General features: G+C 37.6%; 1 protein-coding gene across 5 annotated transcripts in view; it reads right to left on the bottom strand.

Moving 5' to 3' along the window:
- Positions 1-24,500, bottom strand: part of TBC1D5 (TBC1 domain family member 5) — a 330,026-nt gene that overhangs the window by 160,003 nt on the left and 145,523 nt on the right. For all 5 annotated transcript variants that reach the window (XM_072854018.1, XM_072854017.1, XM_072854022.1 and 2 more), the window contains one exon: positions 8,105-8,171. In XM_072854018.1, coding sequence (XP_072710119.1) covers positions 8,105-8,171 — 67 coding nt within the window. The remainder of the gene's footprint in view (positions 1-8,104; positions 8,172-24,500) is intronic.

Genomic DNA, 24,500 nt, shown 5'->3' with positions numbered 1-24,500 from the left:
ACCTTCAGTAGTTCTGTTACAAAGGTGTAGTACACAACTCTTCCATTTAAAATCCCACTGACAGCACTGAGCTAGTACTGAGCAAAGAACTGATCCTCTCCAGGTTCTCTTGCTGCTAAACTCAGCCAACAACTCACTCCCAGTTCTGTGGCAGATGTTCTTGCTTTTATATCACTGCGCATCTTATGGACTAGAAGCTAATGCCAATATATTTAAGATCTTAAAAGGTGTACTTTAGCACCAAGAAAAATATGGTGCCATTCAACTGTCAGTGTTAGTCATGTTCCTGCAAAGGTGGTAACAAGTTCTGAGTTTTAAATGAATGACAATGATGAAGTCCGTTGCATTACTTAGACCAACTGACCTTCAGAATTTTTAATAAATATTTCAACTTAATTATTGCCAGATGTGGTGTTAGAAGAAAGAATCGTGAAAGGTTTGGGAGCCAAAATGAAAATCACAAGAGCAATTCCATTGGGTTCCTTTCTTTTTTGTCAAGTTTACTAAAGGACTAACAGTGCTTACAAAAAAGGAAAATACTCATTTTAGAAAAAAGAAGAAAGAACAAAATACTTCTGAAATTTTTCTAACCTGACATTCCTGATCCCAAATGCTATGCTTGCTCATACTATTCAGCCTAGCACTGAATCTTTGCTTAGAAAATCATGTTTTTCACTCATACAGACCTCCTTTCTTCTGTTCTTGCCACAGGTGTTTCCTCCTTCTGATTTAGAACAAACTAATTCCATTTTTAGGATTTTGAATAATAGGGTTTACAGAATCACAGGATGGTTGAGGTTGGACGGGATCTCTGCAGGTCATCTGGTCCAACCCCCCTGCTCAAGCAGGGTTAGCTACAGCTAGCTGTCCAGACACCTTTTGAATACCTCCAAGGAGAGCGATGCCACAACCCCTCTGGGCCACCTATGCCAGTGCTCAGTCACCCTTACAGCAAAAAAGCATTTCCTGATGTTCAGACGGAGCCTCCTGTGTTTCAGTTTGTGCCCATTGCTTCTGGTCTTGTTGTTGGGCCCCACTGAAAAGAGCCTGACTCCATCTCGTTTATAGCCTCTGTTCAGATACCTATAGACTTCGATAAGATCCTTCTCTTCTACAGGCTGAACAGTCCCAGCCATCAGCCTTTCCTCATAGGAGAGATGCTCCAGCCCCTTTATCATCTTTGTGGCCCTTCCCTGACTCCCTCCAGTAGCTCCATCTCTCTCTTGTACTGGGGAGCCCAGAACTGGACACAGTACTCCAGGTGTGGAGTAGAAGGGAAGGATCACCTACCCTGACTTGCTGGCAACACTCCTCCTAATACACCCCAGGATACTATTAGCCTTCTTTGGTGCAAGGGTGCACTGCTGGCTCACGTTCAACTTGATGTCCACCAGGACCGCCAGGTCCTTTTCTGCCAAGCTGCTTTCCAGCCCCCAGCATATATTGGTGTCTGGGGTTCTTCCTCCCCAGGTGCAGGACTTTGCAGTTGTCCTCATTGAACTTCAGGAGGTTCCTGTCAGCCCATTTCTCCAGCCTGTCAAGGTCTCTCTGGATGGCAGCACAACCATCTAGTGTATCAGCCACCTCTCAGTTTTGTGTTACCTGCAAACTTGCTGAGGGTACACTCTGCCCCATCGTCAAAATCATTAATGAAGATGTTAAATACAACTGGACCTAGTATTGGCACCTGGGGTACACCACGAGTTACCAGCTGTCTAGGCTTCATGCGACTGATCACAACCCTCTGAGCCATTTTTCAACCCACTTGACATACATCAACAGCTTGTCTATGAGGATCTTATGGCATACAGTATCAAAGGCCTTCCTGAAGTCCAGGCTGACAACATCCACTGCTCTCCCCTCATCTACCAGGCCAGTCATTTCATCGTAGAAGGTTATCAAGTTGGTTAAGCATGATTTCCCCTTGGTGAAGCCATGCTGACTACTCCTGATGAACCTTCTTGTCCTTCATGTGCCTGGAAACAGTTCCCAGGATTAGCTGCTTCATAACCTTCCCAGAGACCAAGGTGAGGCTGACTGGCCTGTAGTTCCCTGGGTCCTCCTTCTTAACTTTCTTGAAGATAGGAGTGACTTTTGCTTCCCTCCAGTCCTCAGTCACCTCTCCCAACTGCCATGATCGTTCAAAGATTATTGAGAATGGAAAAGTAAAGGAAATCCATAATGAAAAACACTTAAAACATTAGTAAGGGAAAACATGACATCAGCTGAATATGGTGTCAGTGGTATACATGCTAATTTTCATGTACAACAGAAAAAATCAAGCGTAAGCCAAAATTTTCACTTTCTAAACTACCATTCTTCCTTCCGTGGCCTCTCTTCATGTACTAACTCCTTCCATTTTGCTACCAATCTGTCAAGAAGCATTCTGCCAATAAAAGATGCTAGTACTCAATCCTTCCTTTCTGATTCCCTGTTCAGAGCATCTCAGGCTTTAAGTAAATTTGTTAAATTTGCTTTCCCTTATTTTCTAAGGGATCACACTGCATCCAAACAGAAAGCAAGCCTATATTACTGTTTCCACCTCTTTAGAAAGTAACATAACTTTCACAGGAAAAGTTCAAAAAAATCCACAATTTATATCTGCTGAAATGTTTAGATCTTAGAAAAAGTATACTGCATATAGGGTTTCAGTTCCTCAATTACAACTTATTCTTGTCTTACGACATCCTTTGCAAATTCCTTAGGACACCAGGCAATGAGTGCAGAGTGGATCAGCTGTTGAAGGAAGAAGTCAATAAAAGAAGTCTGACAAGATGGAGATGGAACTTACATAAGGGTCCTTAAACAAGAAATGAAAAAAAAAGTAATTTTAAAAGAATTCAGAGAAAATCAGAAATCTTCTAAGCTCTCAGTAGGTGTGACAGTGATCTTCTTGGATTTGGAGAAAAAAAAAAATTGGAGGAAACCTGTGATCAGTGCAAAGAGTCACCTTCTCTTGCTGGAAATATGAGATTTGCAAGATGGAATCGCTAACTTCTTCACAAACAGGGACAAAATGAGAGTACTGCCACAGACTACCACATCCAGAGAAAGACTATAAGCATGTAATCTTTCAGAAGAGTCACAAAATTCAAGAGGAGAGTTTACAGGCTCTCAGACAAAATTGTACTGAAAAGGCCTCTTTGCACATAAATGGCATCAACCAGGACTGCGTCTAGCAAGTGGTTCTAGGTAAGACAAAACAAACATGGATGCCAGCTTTACTGCTTCCTTGTGGAAAGACAGGAAGGATGCAAGTGCTGAGAATTCTCCTTACAGAGCAGAGGTGCAGTGCCACTTCACTGCTTCACCTTCTATTCCCAAATTTTTGTAACTCAAAATATTTGAAAACCCCAATAGAAACAAGCTTGTTCTTTACAGCTCTTCATTACGTGCGGACACATAGTAGACAAAGTTAGGAAAAATAGGTTATAATTGCACAGGGGTGGCTTAAAAGTAAAACAATAAAGAAACACCACCTGTGTATGAACAAGATTAAATAGGCTTGTGTAGATGGGAACAGGCTGCTACCTAGCAGATTAAAATAAGTTTTCCACAAGGTGGAGGTATATAAGTTGCCTACATCTTCACGCTATGTTTAACACATAAGGACAGAGGCTATGTAGCCATTTCTGGCTCAGCTGCCAAGAAAAGCCATAGGTCAAACAGGAATTAAACTAGTTTCACTATGCACTTTTGGAAGGGGGTAGAAACAGGGAGGAACAGCTTGCACCCCTTGCCGTCCTTCTTCTGCATGCTCAGTATCAGTCCTGCGGTTGTTGGCTGGCACACAGGAAACATGCCTCAGCCAGCAGGACCACATTGCCTTTTTGCAGTAAGAAAGAAAACATCTGGTAAGCAGAATCTGTAAGAAGTCAGGGGAAGAAAACAGAATACGAAAGTCTTTCTTATACTAGATCTTCTGCCCACTTGAAATATCAGCAGGAGGAGGAATACACATTGTCTACATAACCCACAACTTTGAGCAATCATCACTTGTCATGGAGTTTAAGCCACACAGGAAAGAACTTTATCTTGATACACAGGGTAGAGATTAAACTTATATACATGTGCAGAGATGTATTGAGAAATTATCCAACATAGTAGTCATGGGTCTCTGAATCATCAAGTAAGTTAACAATACAAGTATAAAAAGTGAGCTTTTTTTAGGCTATATATTTATTAGAAGCAGTATTAATGTATGAATCCACCTTGGAAGAAAATAAGTGTCCTTGAGATGTTAGATTCTATCAGCCAAATTGAATGTCTGCATCAATGGCTCTCCCTAAAAGTCATAATTAGGTCATTAAAATATATTTAGAAAAATAGCCTGTAAAATAAAGTTAAAAAATACTCACCTTCATTTTATTTCATAGGTCACTGTTATACCATCTAATAAGATAATTAAAAACATGCAAGCAGCTGGTACTGAGGCTAAACAGATTAATGTAATAGTCTGTAGTCATATGTGCTGGCAAGGGGTTCACCTCTTTGGCGAGGAGAAGGTCAGCTGCCCTTGGGAAGGCAGGAGAAAGACAGTATTTCTACTTTCCAGTGGCACTGCATTGCAGATACTGAAACTAGAGACCCACACCTATTTTTCTTTTCCTTTTGGTGAAGTCTGGCCAATTCGCACATCCAGAAAAGGCTTTAACCACAGCAGTAAAATAATAAAGTAGAGTGGAGCTCAAATATTTTCTTCAAGTGTCTTATGTTTTAAAGATGAGCATTATTATATGTCTAAATCCTTGTTCAAATTCTTCTAATAGTGAAATTCAAATTTTGGTGACATGGTTCTAGGAAATAATTTTTGTAATTTCTTATTAGTAAGCTTCTTCTCGAGTACACAAAGAATATTTCCATCAGCGCCTGAAGACCAACTAGAAAATTCTCTGTGACCTGACAGGACACATTCACAAACTCACAGAATATTTAGAAATATGTGCCAGTCACATGTGCTTTTCACTTACATTACTTACAAACTTTATGACCTAAAGGGAAATGCTCACTATGTGAACATAAGCAGCATTAAATCTGTGCCGTGATCAACACAAGCAAGAGCCACAAACTCTAAGGTGACACCATCATATTAAAAATAAAACCATACAAATAGTTCCGGAGCATTATAAATATATCAAAGGATAATGATCTGACATCCTTTATTAATACATACACACACACTCGGAATCTTGTACTGGATAGTGTAAAATTGTCCTTTAAAATAAAAAGTGTTGGAATTGAGTAACATCCCCCACCCCTACCCCCCCGTTTTTTTTATTGTGGTAAAAACAATATACTCTTAAGAGCACTTTAATAGCAAAACACATTCACATTCAAATATTTTTAAACATTTGGAGTTGCCTCTTCTAAATAAATTGCAAAGAGACTGCTACTGATAAAACATAAAGCAGCTTTTGTCTCAGTAAAAATTTCCAGTAGAATTTTGCATGTATTAGGTTGCTGTGAGCATGACATCTACCATGATCCAAAGATGCCTTTGCCTCATTTAGGGCAAAAATTCACTAGCCAGTCTTTTTTAAATACAATAGACTGAAACACATTGGGTAAACAAGACTATCATCAGTTTTATCAAATTACCAACTTAACTAAAACAATATTTATTGACAGTATCCTAAAATAAGTCCAAATCTCTAATGAGTCCTTAAAGAAATAACAACCATTTACCATCATTACCTTTCAAGGTAGTTTAAGATTCACTTTTCGTCTTTCATAAGGTATTAACTGCTCATTTTTACTTAACATGCAGCACAGAACTATAACTATCAACACAATATTCAACCCAACTAGCAAATTTACAGCCAGTCTCATCATATGATGGGAGTTACTTGTCACTGAGCAGAAAATATTCATTTCACATCTTAAACATTGTAATACTACTTAATAACAGTGCTAGCTCGCCAATTATTAAAAGTCAGAGGTTTCTTTTATATATATGTGTGCATACACACAGACATGTATGTATACAGTACTATCTTGCTTTATCATCTTGTCTCTAATTGTAACAATAATACTCTGGCAGTGGTATATGGGACTGCTTTTAAAATATTAATCAACTTCAGTTTTGTAAGTTGGGCTGTAATCCTCTCTGACAGAATACAATTATTATTCAGTGGAAGTCACAGCCAACATCGTATTTATTATATGCACTTTGGACTAAGGAATATGGAGATATACAGAGGCCAGCTTTAACCTCCTCTTATTTGTGGAGCATTAAAGATGGCTGAGGATTCATTACAGTTTAGGCTGGGCTAGTTTAGCACCCTGGACTGGCTCACTGAGAGATGAGTGCCACTGGATGAGTGGAGAAGGGGTACGAAGAAAGGGTCGGACCCCAGCTTACACTCTCGTGGAACCAGAGCCTAGCTGAAATTGGCTGCTTCTTCAAGTTTTACCTTGGCAGGTACAACAGCTGGGGCTCTTGAGTTAACGACTTTTAGGTATAAGTGTCCTGGAATTAATGGCAGAAAAAGCTCTCAACTCCTTCCTTTTGCTGATCTGGCTAAATTGTCTCTTGCCTATTTTTCACAGACTGCTTCATGGTCTCTGTATCTACATATGCTTCTCACCGAAAAAACATGAAGATTGTTCTGGGTGGTGTTTTTGAGCCCTTCTTTTAACTTGGATAGTAAGTTGCATGCATTAGAGAACACAAATATGACAAGAAATCAAGTCAGGCAGAGCCCTGAAATGGGTCTGCTAACATATTTTTCTCAAAGTGAACATGCTAACTACCTCAAAGGGTTTTGCATCATCATAAAGTAGGTTTCATTAGAGCAGACTTGCTAGAATACAGAAAATTGGAAGGATTTGTAAATCAAACCTCCCCTGTCCCACTGTGTCCCTGCAGGCACACCCTTTTTTCCAACCTTGCTCTCAGTCCAGAAGCTTCCTCTGGGTGTTTGAATCGCAACAAACTCTTTGCTGTTCCCTCCAGGTCCTTACGAAAAGTCTTTCTTCTCAACATCCTCAAGACCAGGCTGTTTGCTCCCTGCTCTCCTCAGGAATCTCTCAGTCTCCAGCCTGCAACAGGTTCTCCAGGCGTTGCGTCCCTCCCTGCCACCCCGCACCTGAAGGCTCCTCATGCCCAGCACAGCTCGCTGTCTGCAAGATGGTGCGATATTCCCCACCCAGCCAGCTGCAACCAGGACAAGGCAAACAGGCAGGTTCCTCCTGCCTGCCTGCCTACACCTCTTTGAAGTACAGACTCCAGTAGACTACAAACAAAAAATGAAAAAGATGCCATCCATCATAGTTCACTAAACAAATCCAAAATAATCATGTGGTAAGCTTGTTTTATTTTACCATACTTAAGCATCAGAATCAAATGCAGTCATTCTGGTTAGCACAAATCTTACTATTAATTTACCAGTCACAAGGACAAAGATTTAGCATTTGTAGCAGAGGCAGTATTTTGCTGGCTGAAAGATGAAACTACACATCTGCTGATTACCTTCTGTGCTTTCAAGTACAAGACGCCCTCTGGTATGTACCCAAGCAAGACTCAAGCTCAGTGACAGTGCTGCAAAGAGTTCCTCAGCATCATGTTTCTTTAACTGGTGTTTACTACCAACAGAATTGAAATACTATTTTTCTGTCAGAAAACCTCAAATTTAACAAATCCTGGCTTTGGTTTTTGACCTGAAATAATGAGCGAATAGAGTTCCATGTGGTCGATAGATCCAGTTACTTTGGAGAAGATCAGAAAGGTAATCCCTGATGAGTTAAACACTTCAATATTTAGCTTAGCTGCTACGAGTTTAGGTAAGAATTTCTTTATTGCATACTTTGGAGAAAAGAACAAAAAAACCCAACCTTAAAAATATTTAGGCTTACAATCATCCTGTACTTTCGTTAGTTAAGCATTTTGAACAGCTTTCTCAAAAAATAATAATCCAGAAAACAACTTTTCAGATCATTCCTTAATTAAACCCTTCATGTCCTTTAGTTCATTGACTGTTGCAATTTAGATTATACAATACTCTTAAAATATATGGACCTGTTCTTTTTCCCTAAACAGGGCAAAATGCTGCTTATTATATTCAAACTTTTTAAAATTAAAAAATAAATATAAAAAATTACCAACCTGTAAGAAATAAATGTTCCATCAGAATCTGAGGTGTGGTGTGTGCTTCCATTTTCGTTTGATCCTCCTAATACAAAAATAAAAGAAAGCACCTTTTAAGACAAACCCTGATAATAAATAACACAATATTGATGAGCATTGCAATTGATTTTACCATATATGGTATATGACAAAACTTACATAGACAAGTCTCAATTTTACATCTTCAAATTCTTACAGCTGGCAAGAGAGACAACTAGCCTCCATGTTCAATTTGGAGTCTGAATGTTCTGAAAATCTGAGATTTAATTTCACTTAAAGTTTTGATTGAGGCCCTTCTCAACTTATTAAACACAATTTTACTAGTATAAGGTTACAGAGGTATACCATATAAATAGATGAGTTTGATTTTACTAACATTAAGTCAAAGAATGTAGAAGTTCCTCTATTTTGTGAAGAATTTCAAGTTGACTGTATGATACCAGATATTTTTTGTCATAGCAGAAGTTCAAAGCTTCTCTGAAACTACCTAAGTAACACGTCTGCAACACATCTTGCTTTACATCCTGTGGGCTGTTTGTACATAGAACAGTGATGTTCATAGAAGCCAAAGATCACAAGGCAACCTTCCTCTCTATAATAACTACTTCTGTTGAAGGACTGTTAAAAGCCAGAAAGAACCATCTATTTTTCAAAGCAAATTTATTCATGTCCTATTTTATACTATTTATTCTTGCCCAACCTTTCATTTAGCTTGATAATTTTTCTCTGTCCCTGTGTATTTCCTTAATTCATTTACAGATAGCATTGCGCACCTTTGTGTCCTTTGTTCTGCTTACTGAAATCAAGTTCTTTCAGTCTTTTTCCTAAATGAGGCTCCTTATTCCCTGTTTTGTTTAGATCAGTCCTTACACACAGAAAAGAAGGGACAGGAGCTGTAGACAGCATACTAAAAGTTTAATCAGTTGATTCTTTGGACAGTGGTTTTCTTCTCTATCAAAAAAATCTTGCTTGATACAGTCTATAGTCATGCCATACCATCTTGCAGTTTCACAGCCAACCTTAACCAACACTCCTACATGTTTACCCTCCATTTTTATTTACAAAAAGAAGTTTGCAGTTTACAGTAAAAATTCTTGCTAGTACAATACTGTATTTCACACTATTTCATGCTGTTTCTAGTCATGTTTTCCTCAGAAAGGACCAGTCCTACCTGAATACTCTATTTGTGCTTGCACTAGATACTACCTTCTAATATTTTTTCTTCATAAAAGTCCATCAGTGCAGTCCCTCACTTTGTGACAAGACAACAAATGAAAATATCGGGTAAGATTAGTTCCACCACAAACTCAACTAAAAATAATTATTTCATTAAAATCTGCATTTCTCTATTCATCTTATAGTTACTATACTTTACTAATCCCCATCCCTTCTATTTCACATCATCTCCTGTGGCACTACATCAGATGGTTTACTGAGGTCCAGATAGACTTAACGTATTTCCTTAACGTATATTTTGAAAGGCTAGCAGGTTAGCTAGGCACAATCTCCCATTTAACAAAAAACCCGCTCTAAAAGTTATGCCATTGTCTTTTCTTTTCTCTCTTACTTCTTCCTTAAAAACTTTTCTAAAGCCCTGCACAGATAATAATCAACCTATATAGCTGCTTTGCTATCACTTTTTTTTCTCTTAATCTAAGTACAGGTACTACATTTCCCCTCCTTCAAATATATGCTATCAGCCATGAACTAAAAGACTAAAATATTGTTCCATGCAGCAGTATTTGTCAGTGTTCTTGAAAGACATTTACTCTGCAAGTCAGATGCTTTAATCTTTATTCAGTGTGCTAATTTATAATGTCTACCCAACACTCCCTTTTATTTTATTTATTTATTTTCAGGCCTTCGCCTGAAATTTTGTTTTTACTGAAAATTAAAACTTTTCTAGTTTAGACTATACCTGGATTACATTTAATATCATTTGTCCGTTCGCACTGCACAATGATTCTAGTTTTCTTCCCCAGAAAGCTTCTTGACATAGTAACGTAGTATTTTCTTGTTAATTTAAATTCCCTTCTTATGATCCAATTCAACTTAACTTTTGCTAATTATCACTATAACCCCACACTTTCTGATATCCAGGAGGTAGCCTTCTTGGCAGATCAAGCTGTTCTTCTGTTTCTTTCAGGATCTTTGCTTACTCCAGACATTCCTTAAAAAATACTTAATCATTCACTTTGGCACTTTGGCATAGAACTTTCCTTCCAAGTGTTTTTTCTCATCTAATTTGGAATGCATTTCTTTTATTAACTTTTGCACCTTTGTCTAAAATAAATCCCAAACCTCTACTACACTTTAGTCTAAAATCGCTCAGTCCAGTTGATTTCACTAATTAGCTCTCTCAATTTATTTTGAAAATGGAAATCCTACTTAATCAATCTGCTTTTTGTTTACTAAATTTAACTAAATTAACAACACCAGATATTTCATCCAGGAGCCGACCCTCCTGTTATTAATAACCATCTGTTCCTTTTTTTCTTGTATCTTGGAAAATAGTCTCCCATATTGGGACAATTTTAAGTAACACTCTTTTTCATACATTACCCATCTCCACATCTGATCCTGAGCTTTCAGAGAAATGACTGAACTATGTTCAGTCTCTTTTAAAGCCGTATGACTAGGTACAGTGATACTGGGCAATTGTTTATAGGGACACAGCACATCAAAATGGGTCCTGAATGCACTACTGCACTTTATTTATACTTAGACAACTCCTAGGCATTCACCTATCGTACTAGGCAGACTGAAAAAGAAAACTCATTCACAATGTTAAGTTCATATGCTGAAAAATATCTTTTGGGACTCTTTTGAAGAATGGCAACACAATCTTCTTCCTTTCTGAAGAATAAGGTGTAAGAATATCTCAAAAAAAAATAATGCAAGGCCTTTATCATCTTTCAACTAAACCATTTGTGCTGCTTGAAGAGTCAACAGGACTCTGCAAAGAAAACCAGAATCTTGGTGATAAAAGTTTTTCTTTCATCAGGATCCCACAAGGAACATTTGGTGGAATCCTGGGTCTGCTACATCCACTGAGTTTGAAAGGACACCCCTCCAGCTGTCCTTCACAAACTACTCGAAGTGTAGCTTGCTTTATTCTGAAGCACTCTCTCAGAAGACAACAATTTATTTTATTTAAATGACTGCCACAATACTTTAGCATTCTTAATTGTACACCCATTGTTAATAAATCTCATATTCATACAAGTTACTGTTGGTTGTTTGAGAGCTGCTTTTGCTGCTCCATCGTCTCATTAGCAGCAGCTACCAAAACTGGATAAGACTAGGTACATTCAGCTCTCAGAAACAGGATTTAGTGAAGTGGGCATTTTTGTGGTTGTTTTCTTGCTCCATCCTCTTTAAGACAGATATGTCTGTTATGATATCTTGAAAGATGATTTAGATGTCTTTCATTGAAAGTGATAAAAACGATAAAGCAAAGTGCAAAATATTCATTGGCCTAAAAGAAGACTCCCTAAATTTTACCTACTGTTATCTGAAAGGCTTTCTAGCAAATCCTGGTAAGCATTCATAGGCAGCAATATTTGAGAACAAATGGTACAGGTGCTTCACTAACTAATGACACTAAGCTGTGGGAATCCATGCCCTGGATCACCTCTCCTCAGGCACGTTCCAGTTATTCCTCCTTTTGAAAGGTATGGTGAACTCCCAGTAGAACAAATAGATTACTTGTATCATCTTCAGTGATAATGATCCAAAATTCTGGTAAAATTAGGATGTATATTGAACAGTTATGAATATAAGATTCATGATGCTGGTAATAGAATTTGTGGTCTTCTTTAAAAATCCTAATTGATTCAGTATTATCCTAGTCTTTGGATCTTTTCTGAGACTCAAAAATGGGAAGAGCAGCTGTTGAAGAAACAGAGGATGCTCTATCAACACTGCCCCACACCTCCTGAAAAGGTTTCCAAACTTCAAATGCAAAAGCTAGGGGAAAAAAAAGGTAAAATAAATCTTATCGCACTTTCAGAGGAAAGAGAAGGGAAACAACCAGTACCATAACAAGCATCGGTATCAAAGTACGTACGGCTAAGGTACCCAGCTTTCAGCACTAGAGCAGTCACTGGTTTTAATACAATAATAAAATAAAGCAGTATCCTTCCAAAGGGACTGAAAATCATCTGGATATCCTTCTTGCTGCCGCTTTAACTGGAGAAACTCCCTCTCTGGGGAATGAACACTCTTTATCCTGAAAGAATTTAGTTCTATTGCCCTATTTTAGTAAAGGCTCTTCTTGTGCATGTTTTCTTGTGCATGCAAGGGTTAAAGGGAGCTGGGACTTGGGTACCTGGGACCTGGTACTACTGAACACAGCTGGAGGCTGTTTCAAGAGAATTTGCATAACTTGAAATGGATGCTTTTACTAACCAGTCAAAAAAGAACATTTCAAATGCTGGCTTCTTTAGGTTTCAGAGACGCATGGAGAAGGATTTGTAAATTGTACTTTTACAAGGGTGCTAGATTCACCCAGAACACACAGGCTTGTCACTTGCAGCAACTGTTTTCTTGTAAGAACATGTTTGAGATTATAGGCATAGCATAAAACAGATGAACCCAGAATAAGGAGGATGCCAAATACACTTTCTGAAGATTATCTGAAAACCATGTGTAGAAAATGTAGCAAGGAGAAGCCTAATTTAAATATGCACACTATTTTTGCATTTTTATTTTTTAATAGCTTATTATACTGATAGTATAGTATCTTCTCTAATAAGAGCCTTTTCAAGGTGCAGTGCAGAGTTTCCACTTCAGGCAATAAGAAGAAACTGGATAGCATTTCAGAGCTCCAGTTCAAGAGCTCTGGGTACACACCAGGCACAATGAGCACTCCGAGCTTAGGCATGTGCTCAACATGAGTAAAAAAAGTATGTGAAGAACGATGTAGGGATCAGACATTTCTCACTCATCTCCTTCATTACCCTTCTGAAAACAGCTATTTTCTGTCAGATGCAAAAATTCAGCACAGGACTTCTTACGTGGAAGGGCTGGGATACTATCATAACCAGCTGCAAGTCCACAAAGACAAGAAACTTGTGTAACATCCCCTTACTCTATGGATATACTCCTACTTTTAAAAATAATTGAACTGGTGTTTTTTCTTTTGAAAATATGTTTTGATACTGACGAAATGTCTTTACATATATACATATTTCTGTATGTATGTATACACACATATGCATGCTTATGTGTGGGCACCCATGTAGATTTACATAGTGCTAACCAATTTACCAATCTTGTGTCAGCTATGAAAGGGTTTTATAGTCGGCAGTTTAGGAATTTGTGATAAAAGTGATCCCACTTAGGAAATCAAACTGTGCATTCCCCTGCTTACAAGTGTCAAAATGGAGATAGATCTCTCTGCTGACGAGTTTGCACTCTGCTTAGTATTTTCTTTGTATTCTAATCAAATGTTAAAATGTTGTTAAAAACAAGATTTATTTAACAGTTGTGAAAATTTAAGTTCAGGTTGATATAAAACACTCGATCATTAATGCAGTGTTTTATGATTAGAGACAAGGAAAATTTTAACACAAATATATGCTTGCAGTCTAAGGTTGTCAATTCTTATAACATGACTTCCAAATTCCATGCTATATTCATTTTCAGCATATTTAAAGCTTAATAATTTAATGATTTATCCAATTTTAATTTATACTTTCAAAACCGCTTTGAACAATCTGAGGTGCCACTGGAGATCATAACAGTGGTCCTGGTTAAGTCAAATAATAATTATAGCGCTTTCACTTTAAAGATGAGATTATTTTTAATTATTGAGTGAAGTACTTGAGGTACCATACTTATATAATTACGCTACTCATTAAATGGTTATTGAAAGCTGAAATGTAATTTTAATGACAGCTACCTATTTTTCTTTGCACACTTTATAGATGACAGATCAGTCAGGAATTCTAGTTTGCTCAAAAAATCCTTGCAGCTGCACTGGTTCTTTCAGGTGTAAAACAATTAAGCTGTGCTTATTTTAAAACTTTAAACTTTTTTTTCCTCAAATGATATTTATATGATATACAGGAGCTAGTAAAAACAGAACAATAATGCATGGATATTTTTTCTTCTTCACAATAACACCAAAATTCTGGTCCTAAACTATATACATTCCAACAATATCCCCAAAAACCTAGTGACAATACAAATATGGAAGAATGATTTTAGTCAAAATGGGTTCCTCATATAATGCAAACAAAAAAAAATGCTTAACAGATTGCAGACCTTTATTGTGAGTATAAAGGGGTAATCAACATACAATAAGCATTTTACTATGCATTAAAACTATATATAATGCCACGAGACTCCTTTTCCTTTTTTTTAACACCAAGGTTCACAACTCTTCAAACATAAAATTCCTTCATACTATTTACTCCACAGATAGATATTCACCACACTGATCTGGATAAAATTTATTCTAATATGTAGGAATCTCTGACAATTGACACCACAGAGTTGTAGTCTCAGAAATGAGCACCTAAAGACTTATGCTCTGTATTTTAATCCTTTATATGCGATGTTTGAAATTCAGCATCTCTGTCCATTGTTCCAAAGGCTGGTATCTTGTTCAAATTAAGCTTTCCTTTTTCACAATGAAAACCAAACTGAAGAGTAAATTTGTTTCATTAACAATATTAAAGCAAAGATTTCTGAGTTCGCTGTATGGGGAAAAGGCAATAAAGTTTTGAAGAGGGAAAAACCGCTTTGTTCCTTCAATCCCCTAGTTGAAATTAATTATAGCAAATGTTTATGAAAACATCTGTTCCATACAGTTATAAATTCTTAATTTTAGCATGGGCGATTCCAGGCTCCTCTATTATTTTGAAACAGAGCAGTCTGACAATTGAAAGGTTTACAAAAGAGGAGACAATTTGTATTTCTACAGCACCAAATATGCAGTTTGGAAAGTCTTCAGGATCGCTGCAGCAAAGGAAAAAAAAATTAAATACAAAAAGACTACGACGACTGGAGCTTTCTGATTTGGGTCCGCTGATAGACCAAAATGGCAGTAGGAGGAGAAAAAATAAAAATAAAAGGAGAACTAATCCCCAAACATACGGCATATTGAGATGTTACTACATAAACTAGATCTTTAAAAAGTAAAATGTAGCGGAGCTATGGATTTCTCTGTTATGTATTTTGACAGATTCCCGAGGAGTGCGGGAGGGAAGCTCACGGCATTGCTGTATCGTGTCAAGAGAGGGTGCTGCAGAGTTTAAGATGATGCAGCCTCTGCTCCCCTTCTGCAGCTCCATCGTGGGCACCAGCAGCCCCTACGCTCCAGACAGGCTTTCGGACTTTTTACATAACACCCTTGCAACTACAGTGTTAAATTCAATTTACACCAAATAAGCTTTTAAAATGATTAAATGGAGCAAGCTCGAAGCAGTCTACAGAAACTGAAAATAATGCCTTCAGCTAAAGAATTAAGTGCACAGCACTTCTGATATTTATAAAATAATTATTAGGCTGGAAAGTTGAAGAACGTTTCACTCTGAGCAAGTTGTTTAAGTTTTCTGAAATAAATATGATGCAACTTTTTGGTGAGCAATCTTTTAAGTACAAACCTGACTCTCTATCCCTTGCTTCAAGTTCATTTAGCGTTAGATGCATACTTTGAATGCATGCATACTTTGAATTGCTTGGTACACATTTTTTGGTAGCATTTTAGTTTCAACAGCTGTTCCCTAAAATATTATATTTTGCCATGAATGAAATAAAAAATTATACACTATGACAATTAGGATATATGCAGATATTAACTGCGAGACTTTGCCATGAGAAGTACAAAAGTCTTATGCAGGCTGAAATATTTCATTTGTTTATTCTTCAGTATTAATATGAGAAAAATATATTAAGCATTAACAGTGTTTTTTCCCCTTTAAGCTTATTTGAGTTAGGAAAGGAACACAATTGTAAAACACAATACAGTACCCGCACATATGCTAATCTTGCAATAGTGAAGCTGGTCACATTTGAAAATAGGTAAGGAATGCTGATACCAAGGTGCAAAATCAAAGCTTGTTTTAGCCCTGCAGAAAGCTGCTGAACTATATGATAGGCAGACACATTGGTTTGCAGTTATGAACAAAAACTTCTGGAGATAATAAGAGCGTTTTGTATTGCATGTTGCTCAAACCCAGTCAATTCCGATGTCTTTTGGATTGCTGATTTACGACAATCAAATGGCATCTTCTATGATCTTTGCATATAAAATCACAATTGCATGTGTGTATACGCATATATGAGTAAACTCGGTGTATTCTCCAGGCAAAATCTCTGTTTGAAATGATTTTGTCTATGCACTTCAGTTTAAATCAAGACACATAAAAATAAGAGGGTTTCCATTTTAAGCGAAACTGTTTCTGAGTGTTCACAAATCTAAACACCAAGCCTGTCATTAGGTTAGCCTGTAAATTAACATACCACTTTTCCACATGTAAAATCTATGTGTGAAAAAGTGTGGATGGGAAAAGATATACAAAAGTCTAGATGACTGATTTTGAAATTAGAATGTAGCATCAGTGTTTAAGAAATGTAGCCCCTTGCAGCTCAATTTAAAATAAATTCAACAGTAAGTATATTCAAAGGACTTATTTATAATATTTATTTTCCTGATGAAGCTTCTGCGTTTACCAAAATAGGCTGAGCTATACACCGTACTCTAAACTAGAAACAATAAAATACAGAGAATAAGGAATTTTACTCTAATACCACTGAACTAATTCATATGAATGCTTGAGAAGAATTCTCAGCTGATTGCAAGGTACTGAAATCTTAAATAATTTACATCCAGAAGTGTTTTAATATAATGTCTTTGAGCATGATGGGAAGGCCAAGTTTAACTGTGATGCTAATAGTGATTTAAACACTTCAGAAAATGCACGTACATGGACAAATAGTTTGACTTCCCGTTTAGTGGGAACCACACAATACTAGCTTATATAAGCAAATGTGACTTCCACTGAAGTCGATAAGCATTAGTCCAGTAATGCCTGGATTGAATTTGTTACCAGCAGCACTAAGGCTGGTAAAAGAACAAATCCACAGGATAAGGTAAAATGTGATTCTTCTAACTTTTTTTTCAGTTATTGTTTCTCCTAGTGCACTTGTCTTTGGTCCATAGTAAATTATGTCCATTTCTGTTCATATGCTCAGTACTACAGCCTGCATCTGCTACTTAACCTGGCTGATCATTTACCATGTATAACTTAAACAAGTTCCTAGGTCATCACCAAATGTGACTCAAAAGACTCCAGGATAAGATACAAACATTTTAATGTAGTCTGATTGAAGTGGAAGCTGCATACCTAATAAATAATATCATCTCTAACTTCAGTAAATGTTTTAAGAGCATATATGCTTAACAAAATAGCAAATTAGCAAAATTAGCAAACAGAGGATTGAGTAATCCAGTGTAACTAGGGACAAGTAGCACAATTAGACTTTGCACAGAAAGAAAAAAACCTTAGAAGCTGCCTGGCATCATCGCTAGGAACTTACGTCCCATGATATACAAATGCCGAGTGACTTATCACTTGCATCCAGAAGAATTTAGCTAATTTTAACTTATAAACAGCCTAAAAGGCCTTTGAGCTATAAATTGCAATAATCTAAAGATGGCAAGAGGCAATAAACATGAGTTAATGACTCAGCATCCTCCTGAGATAGCACTGGTCATGCAGCTTTGCTTAATCTTAGACATGCACAATCACTGTAAAAAGGTGGTCTCCAGAGACCATTTACACTGACAATAAGAAAAACATACCATCTCTTTATGTGTTTGAAGGCTACTATTGTCCTTCAATTTACTTCAATTACATCCTATTTTTAACCACATTTCTATCTTATAGATAGATGCAATCCTTCTGTTTGGGATAATAAATCATACGTAACTATAGTTTGATTTTCATATTCAAAAGCAGTAATGCATATTCCATTGAGTCTAGGAAAAAAAGAGGCGAAAAAGATTGAGCAGAAGTTTTCTAACATTCTGTTGTTTTGCCAAGATTAAATGATAGTAGAACACAAACGAGAAAGGATTAAGTGCTCTTTTATTGAAATAGAATTGCCCTTTCAACAAGAAGCTAGCTGCTCTTCAGCTGAGAACAACAGGTTTATCAGGAGAAAGGTCAGCCTGGCCAGGAAGCCACGCGGTAGTGATACGCAGCCTCACCTCCTAACCTTGGGGAGGTGGTCTCACGATAACCAGGACCAGAGGTTAAAGGGAGCAGGAGCAATGCTGCTTTGTTTCTTTGCTGTTTCTTATCAAAGGAAGCTACTACAGCAGGCTGATGACTTAAAGCACTACTGATGGATGTCAAAGGCTTCTCCTGAAAGCAGAATGCACTTTCTTGGACCTTCTTCCTTGAGTGTAAATACACTCAGGAACACTGTGAAAATCATACCACTTTCCTTTGCCCAGCACATACACACAAAGAGGCTCAGCCTGAAATCAGAGCACCCAGGTGGCTACTGTGGTGACACATGCGTAACTAGCTACTTGCTCATCTGGAATGGGATAACAGACAGCATTTATGGCTAGGAGGCAACCAGAAAGAATAAAAGAAGCAGCACCGTTGCTGCAGATGGAAACACGGAAATTCAGGCACATGAGAAACTAAAAGGCAGTGGAGCTACTTGGCATCCCGTGGAGGGGCTGGCACCACCCGAGAGCCAGCAGCTGAACTGTGGGGTTTGGCTCTGAGGAAGAGGAAGCAGATGAGAAGCTTGAAGTTCAGAAGTTGTCAGAGATGCAAGACTGGGCAACGCCTGGGCTTTCCTTAAATGCTACAGTTTTAAAAGCACACACTAAGAGGTGAAGAAAGTCCCACATGAAGCAACGTGGGAAGCAGCCAGTTACTAAAACACCCAGGGCCAGGGAGAGGTACTTGGGCACGCACGGCATCCCTGTCGCCCCAGGAAGCTCAGCTCCTCTAGCTCCTTCCAGCTGCAGCCTCCTCCTCCCCTACCACAACTCCTTTTAGCACTGCTGGAAGCAGTCAGATCTGTCGGTCCGACAGGCTACTTTGGATTTATATCAACATAAACTGCAGGATAATCTGTTAAATTAGTTAGAAATAGGATCCTGCTCGTATCTATTGAAAAGACACATTTTTAATAATGTAACTACATAACACACTTTAGCAGCATTACACACACCAAAAAAAAAGTAGAGAGATAACCACTGGTTTATTAAACTATGAACACAACATATGAGAAGTGCATATAATTTTTACTTCCTTTATCCATCATTCATAACACAACAGAAAGCACATTTTTTCATTCCTTAACAAATCTATTGTGTGAATGATTTTGAAAAAGCAACTTAGTCTCTGGGTAAAGTTTAAAGTTATCTGGCTAAAACTTAAAGATGTTCCATCAGTAGCAGAGTCTAGAGGTAAGACAATTCACAAGTGCGCTGTTAAAAAAATAAAAAATCTTGTTAGGATACCTTCACCTTATGATAGCACCAGTACCTGGCAAACTTGAGCAAGATGGTCTGAGAAAAACCCCAACAACCTGAAGACAACCAACACTGCCACACAGACTCAAATCCTCAGCCCTGAAAGGGACATTCCTGCTGCCAGTGGAACAGCCCTTATCCTAACCAAATTAACTATACAGAAGGAACCTGCACCAGAAGGGGACACCTGAACTTAAAGCTGCTTAGCTTGGTTTTATAAGATGAAGCCAGGAAGCCCTGGACTCCTAATTTAAGGCTGTCTAATTAAGGCTGCTAATTCTCAGAATACATTGTGTACCCAATAGAGCCATACCTCAGAGAACATGAAATGGAGCAGTACCCTACATTTTCTATAAATCTCTCCAATGAAAAAAAAAGTCACCAAACAGTATAAAAGAAGTACCGAGCTAGAGCTTTTAAACTGCAAAATCAAAACATGCCAAAGCATAACAAAACCACTAGATTTGAATCAAAATTCTTTTAAATCAACCCTCAGTTAATTTGGAGAGCACCAACTGTGGTGCAAAAGCAGATGCATGATGTGAATGATGGATCTAGAAAAATTTGAAGAGCAAAGGTATATATGCATTAGCAGTAAACTCTAGATGTCTAAGAGATGAAAGTCCACAGCTACATCAGAACATAAAAATATATCAAATTGACAGCCAGAATGACAAAACACTGCTATTTACTACAGTGCAAGGTAGTTTGTTGAACAATGGTCCTTCCGTTGTAGAAGTTGAGAAAGAAACTCCCCACAAAACATTTCTGTGAAGTAGTATGTAATCCATCACAGGGCAGATTTCTGTTCTCCACCCTTGCCCTCCTGTGAGGAGAATGAGTAGTGTCAATCCCTGCTGGCACTTCAGAACGGAACTAAGGATGCAAGTATGAAGCATTTGGAGACGTAAGAAATACAAGATTTCAAAAATGCAAATTAGACAAGTATGACTAGATTTTTCTTGCAGACAACAATTATATTGAAGTTTTCTAAAAGGCTGATGATTTAGTTTACACAATAATAGGATAAATGTTAAGTAGTGGTAAATTTTTCTAGACAGTTACCCCAGTACTCTAAGACAGGAAATGTGCAACATCTTTTAGCCAAAAAGAAAACAGTCTGAGTGCAAGACAAAAATGTCACCCAGCATCAAAGAGCATCAGCTTTGTGACTTTGGATTTTTTGACCAAATACTACCTAAGGAAAATGTGAAAAGGCATGTTTCATGTATGTAGTTCATATTAAACCACAAAAATATCATCTGGAGAGCAACAGAACAGTCCTGAGGGACTACAAATTCTAAAATATTTTCACTTTTCTTCTGATTTCACCTTCCAAATTTTGGATGTGGCCATGACTTGCTATGCTATATGACAGGTATGGTACCTCTCCGTCCAAATGGAGAGGAGAAAAAGCTCTGATCCAGAAACTTTGACTCTTCCATACTAGAGCTCTGTGTTCTCAGCAGGCACGACACTGTTACCTCCAACACTGTGTCCAGACAGCACAGACCTCAAGTGACATGAAAGGAACGGGTCTGCACAAGGTCATTTAGGCATATCCATAGCGTGGTATTAGAGACTTTGAAGTACGTGTGTAGAATTTACATGCATACTGTGGGAGCGAAATTCAAGACAATAGCTGTCTTTCTCGAGCACAGGCATAACTGGAAAGAGTACTATATGCTGTGACTGCAGGTCGTGAGACAGAGCGAGAAAGAATATATACGTCTGAACAAGTTTTCTGTTTCCTCTCATTGGAATGACAGTGAATAAAGACGACGAAAATTACAGCATGTGAATGCCAGTGTAATTACTGAATAGTTCCCCACATAATTATGCAAAACAGATCTATCCATAAGTTAATGTAGCCATTTTCTTTTTCAAACAGAATTTTCATGCCATCCATCAGTCACCCCAAAACACAAACCTTAGATGACTTAAGTACACAGAATTTACTCATTTGGTCTGTAATATAAGCAATGCATGTGAGTAGAAATAAAGGTTTAATGAAACAAAATAACGTACTCCACTAGGGAAAACACATTTTGCCCAAAGAAAAAAGTAATGTAAATAAGTGGAGACTTGACTATTTGATAAATATAGCCCCAAAGGTTATATGTTTACTGAAAGAATATAAATATTGTACGTGATGTAGATCTTTTTTTATTTGACTAGAAACATTAATTGCTTTCTAAATACAATAATATTCTTTCCTTTCAAACTGTGAGGTCTCATTTCTTTTACTGCAACACGTAACCCATTACCTAACAAAAATGTTTACATTAATCACAATGACTCTATATTTTAGTTTTTATACCACCAATTTTATTTTTGCTTAGAACTGAACTCCCTCAGGCATTCTTTTATGCCAACTGTTAATTTCTATCAGTGATAAAGTTCTCTTAAGCTTCTTTTAACATCTACTGGACATGACCTCATAAAATTTAATGCCATTCATTAACCCCAAGCACTTAACTTTACACAGTAATGTCAGGCATCTGACTTTTCAGTGCATGAGAAATCCAAGTGGGAACCGTTTGAGAGATACAAATTACAAATCATTTGAGTAGTAGAAAGAGCGGCAATGAACAATATTAAAGAGTGAATCAAGACTTGAGGAAAAGTAGGGTTCTTGCAATGCCTTCTATCTAGAATTATAAAACATTTATACAAACAAGGAAGAGGCTGCAACGTGATCATTTTGGCTTGTGAGGGGATTGAAATTCAGAGCTAGGGCTGAATGCCAGGTTTTTAACACTGTCTGAGGCAGATATGATGTGTGGTCATGTTTTCTCGGGTGTCCAGTAGCCTTCAGGCACTTCAGAGGAGCACAGGTGCTAGGACCACCTTACGCTCTGCAAAGGCCACGCACCAGCAAGACTGGGGTAAGCCAGAAGAAGCAGTTTCTTCAAAGTGCTCCTGCCTTTCTTCCTGCAAGAGCCTTGCCTAGGTTTAGCTTTAGAGTGTGGTTGTTCTTCTGATTTTGGTTATGTACCAAGAAAGCTTTCGGAGGGACAGCACTGTTTTTATTTTCCCTGAGATGCACAGATGGGTGATGTCTGCTTAACTCATTTAACCATATTTCCCAGTGGCTTCACACATGTTGGAGAAAATGTGGAAAATTCTAGAGGTGAATGAAAAAAATACTCAGCAACAATTTTCTGGCTTCTCTTTGGCCATTCAAGGACATTCCTTGTAGGGAGTGGGAGGCCCTGACTGTAAAAAGGGCACATTGTTGTGGTGGTGGCAGGGGGGGAGGGAGTGGTTTATTTTCTATTTCTGTTGGCTTAAGAGATATCTAGGCATCCTCTGTGAAAAAGGACAGTGCTATGCAGCTAGAAACATGGTCCATCAGAGTTCCTGATAGCAATCTGCTTATTCAGCTCTGTTACACAAAATCCCCTCCCCTAGTCTGTATACAGGGCTTGCTTTTTCTTGGTGTCACAGGCTGTTACATTCTGGGTTAAGCAGTTGATGCTGTTGGAGCAGGGATCAACTTAAGATTTCTTTACAAATTATACAAGGTAGCTATAAATTGCTTCATGAGAACCCACGTGAGATTTGATGCTGATGTCTCTAAGTGCTACGTGTTTGTTTATTTATTTATTTTTAACCAGCAAAAAGAGCTGGCTTTCAGAACTAAGCAGTAGGTCCTGAGTTTACTGATCTTAACTGGAAAATATATTCTCTACTACCCTATAAATCTAAACAGATGGAAGTAATTTTGCTAAAGCGTTATTTCCACAGAAAGGTATCTCTAAGTGAAAGGTAGGTATTACAGAATTGAGGTTTTCACATGTGAACAAGTGTGATCTCTGATACCAGCCCCATCTCCAATTTCTCAGAATGACTATTTTAGCTATAAACCACGCATAACTAAAATCTACAGTCAATACACACTTCATACTATTGAAAATGTTTTTGCATCTTGCCTGCCACTGGTCTAAGATCACTTTAGCATAATTACAGTGTGATGCAACATCAGTAAGTGTGCATCAGTTGGAAAAGTTTTTATTTTCTAATAGCAGGGAATGGCAATAAAGCAGATGTACACCAGGCCACAAGACAATGGCAACCAATTGGTCTATATTTGGCAAAGCAAAGTATTAATGTTTTATAAACACAAAGTATGTTATATACTTTTCTAACAATACGGATGTAAATCTCTGCACAGCATAAACACTTGTGCTGATCAACATAAAGATACTGCTGTGATAGGTACTTTGAAGTTGTAGATAAGAGCTCAAGCTGTAAGATGCCAACAAAAATGGAAGTTTATAAAGAATCACTGCCAGACTCTTAAATGTAGTAGCACTTGTGGGACTTTCTGTAATATAAATAGTAATTACCTTCAATGCAGAATATATTTGCAAAAATAAATATACCTGTGCATATACCAAAACTCACAACTCAGTTTTCTACTTAGGAAGCAAACTTTAAAATCTGTAAATTCTGAGTAAAACAAACCCCAAAATAATCTTTTGCTCAACACCACCTAATATGCAATGCCCAAATATGTATACATGTGCATGCACATACACAACCGCTCCAATATAGATACGCAAACACTACAATCTTAGTGTGAGGGCATCTACCCTGTAGACAATTCAATCAATCTCTCAAGTGACACCCACACGTGCCTGCACACACAAAAGCAGATGTGGCATTAAGATTTACAAAGTTATTGAAACTTTTAACAAGTAAACCGCATCTTTACTTAGCTACACCAGAATGAGGAATAAAGGGGTTTACATATGTTCCAATTCTAAACCTATCAATCAAACCCATGTTATTCCTTTGGGAGCTTATTTACATGCATATTTATCAGCCTCACATGCTAATTCCCTGCTGTTTTATGCC

Source organism: Ciconia boyciana, chromosome 2, assembly GCF_034638445.1.
Source record: "Ciconia boyciana chromosome 2, ASM3463844v1, whole genome shotgun sequence".
Lineage (NCBI taxonomy): Eukaryota > Metazoa > Chordata > Aves > Ciconiiformes > Ciconiidae > Ciconia > Ciconia boyciana.
The sequence above is the reverse complement of the archived record's forward strand: the minus strand, read 5'-3'. Positions and strand labels throughout refer to the sequence as shown.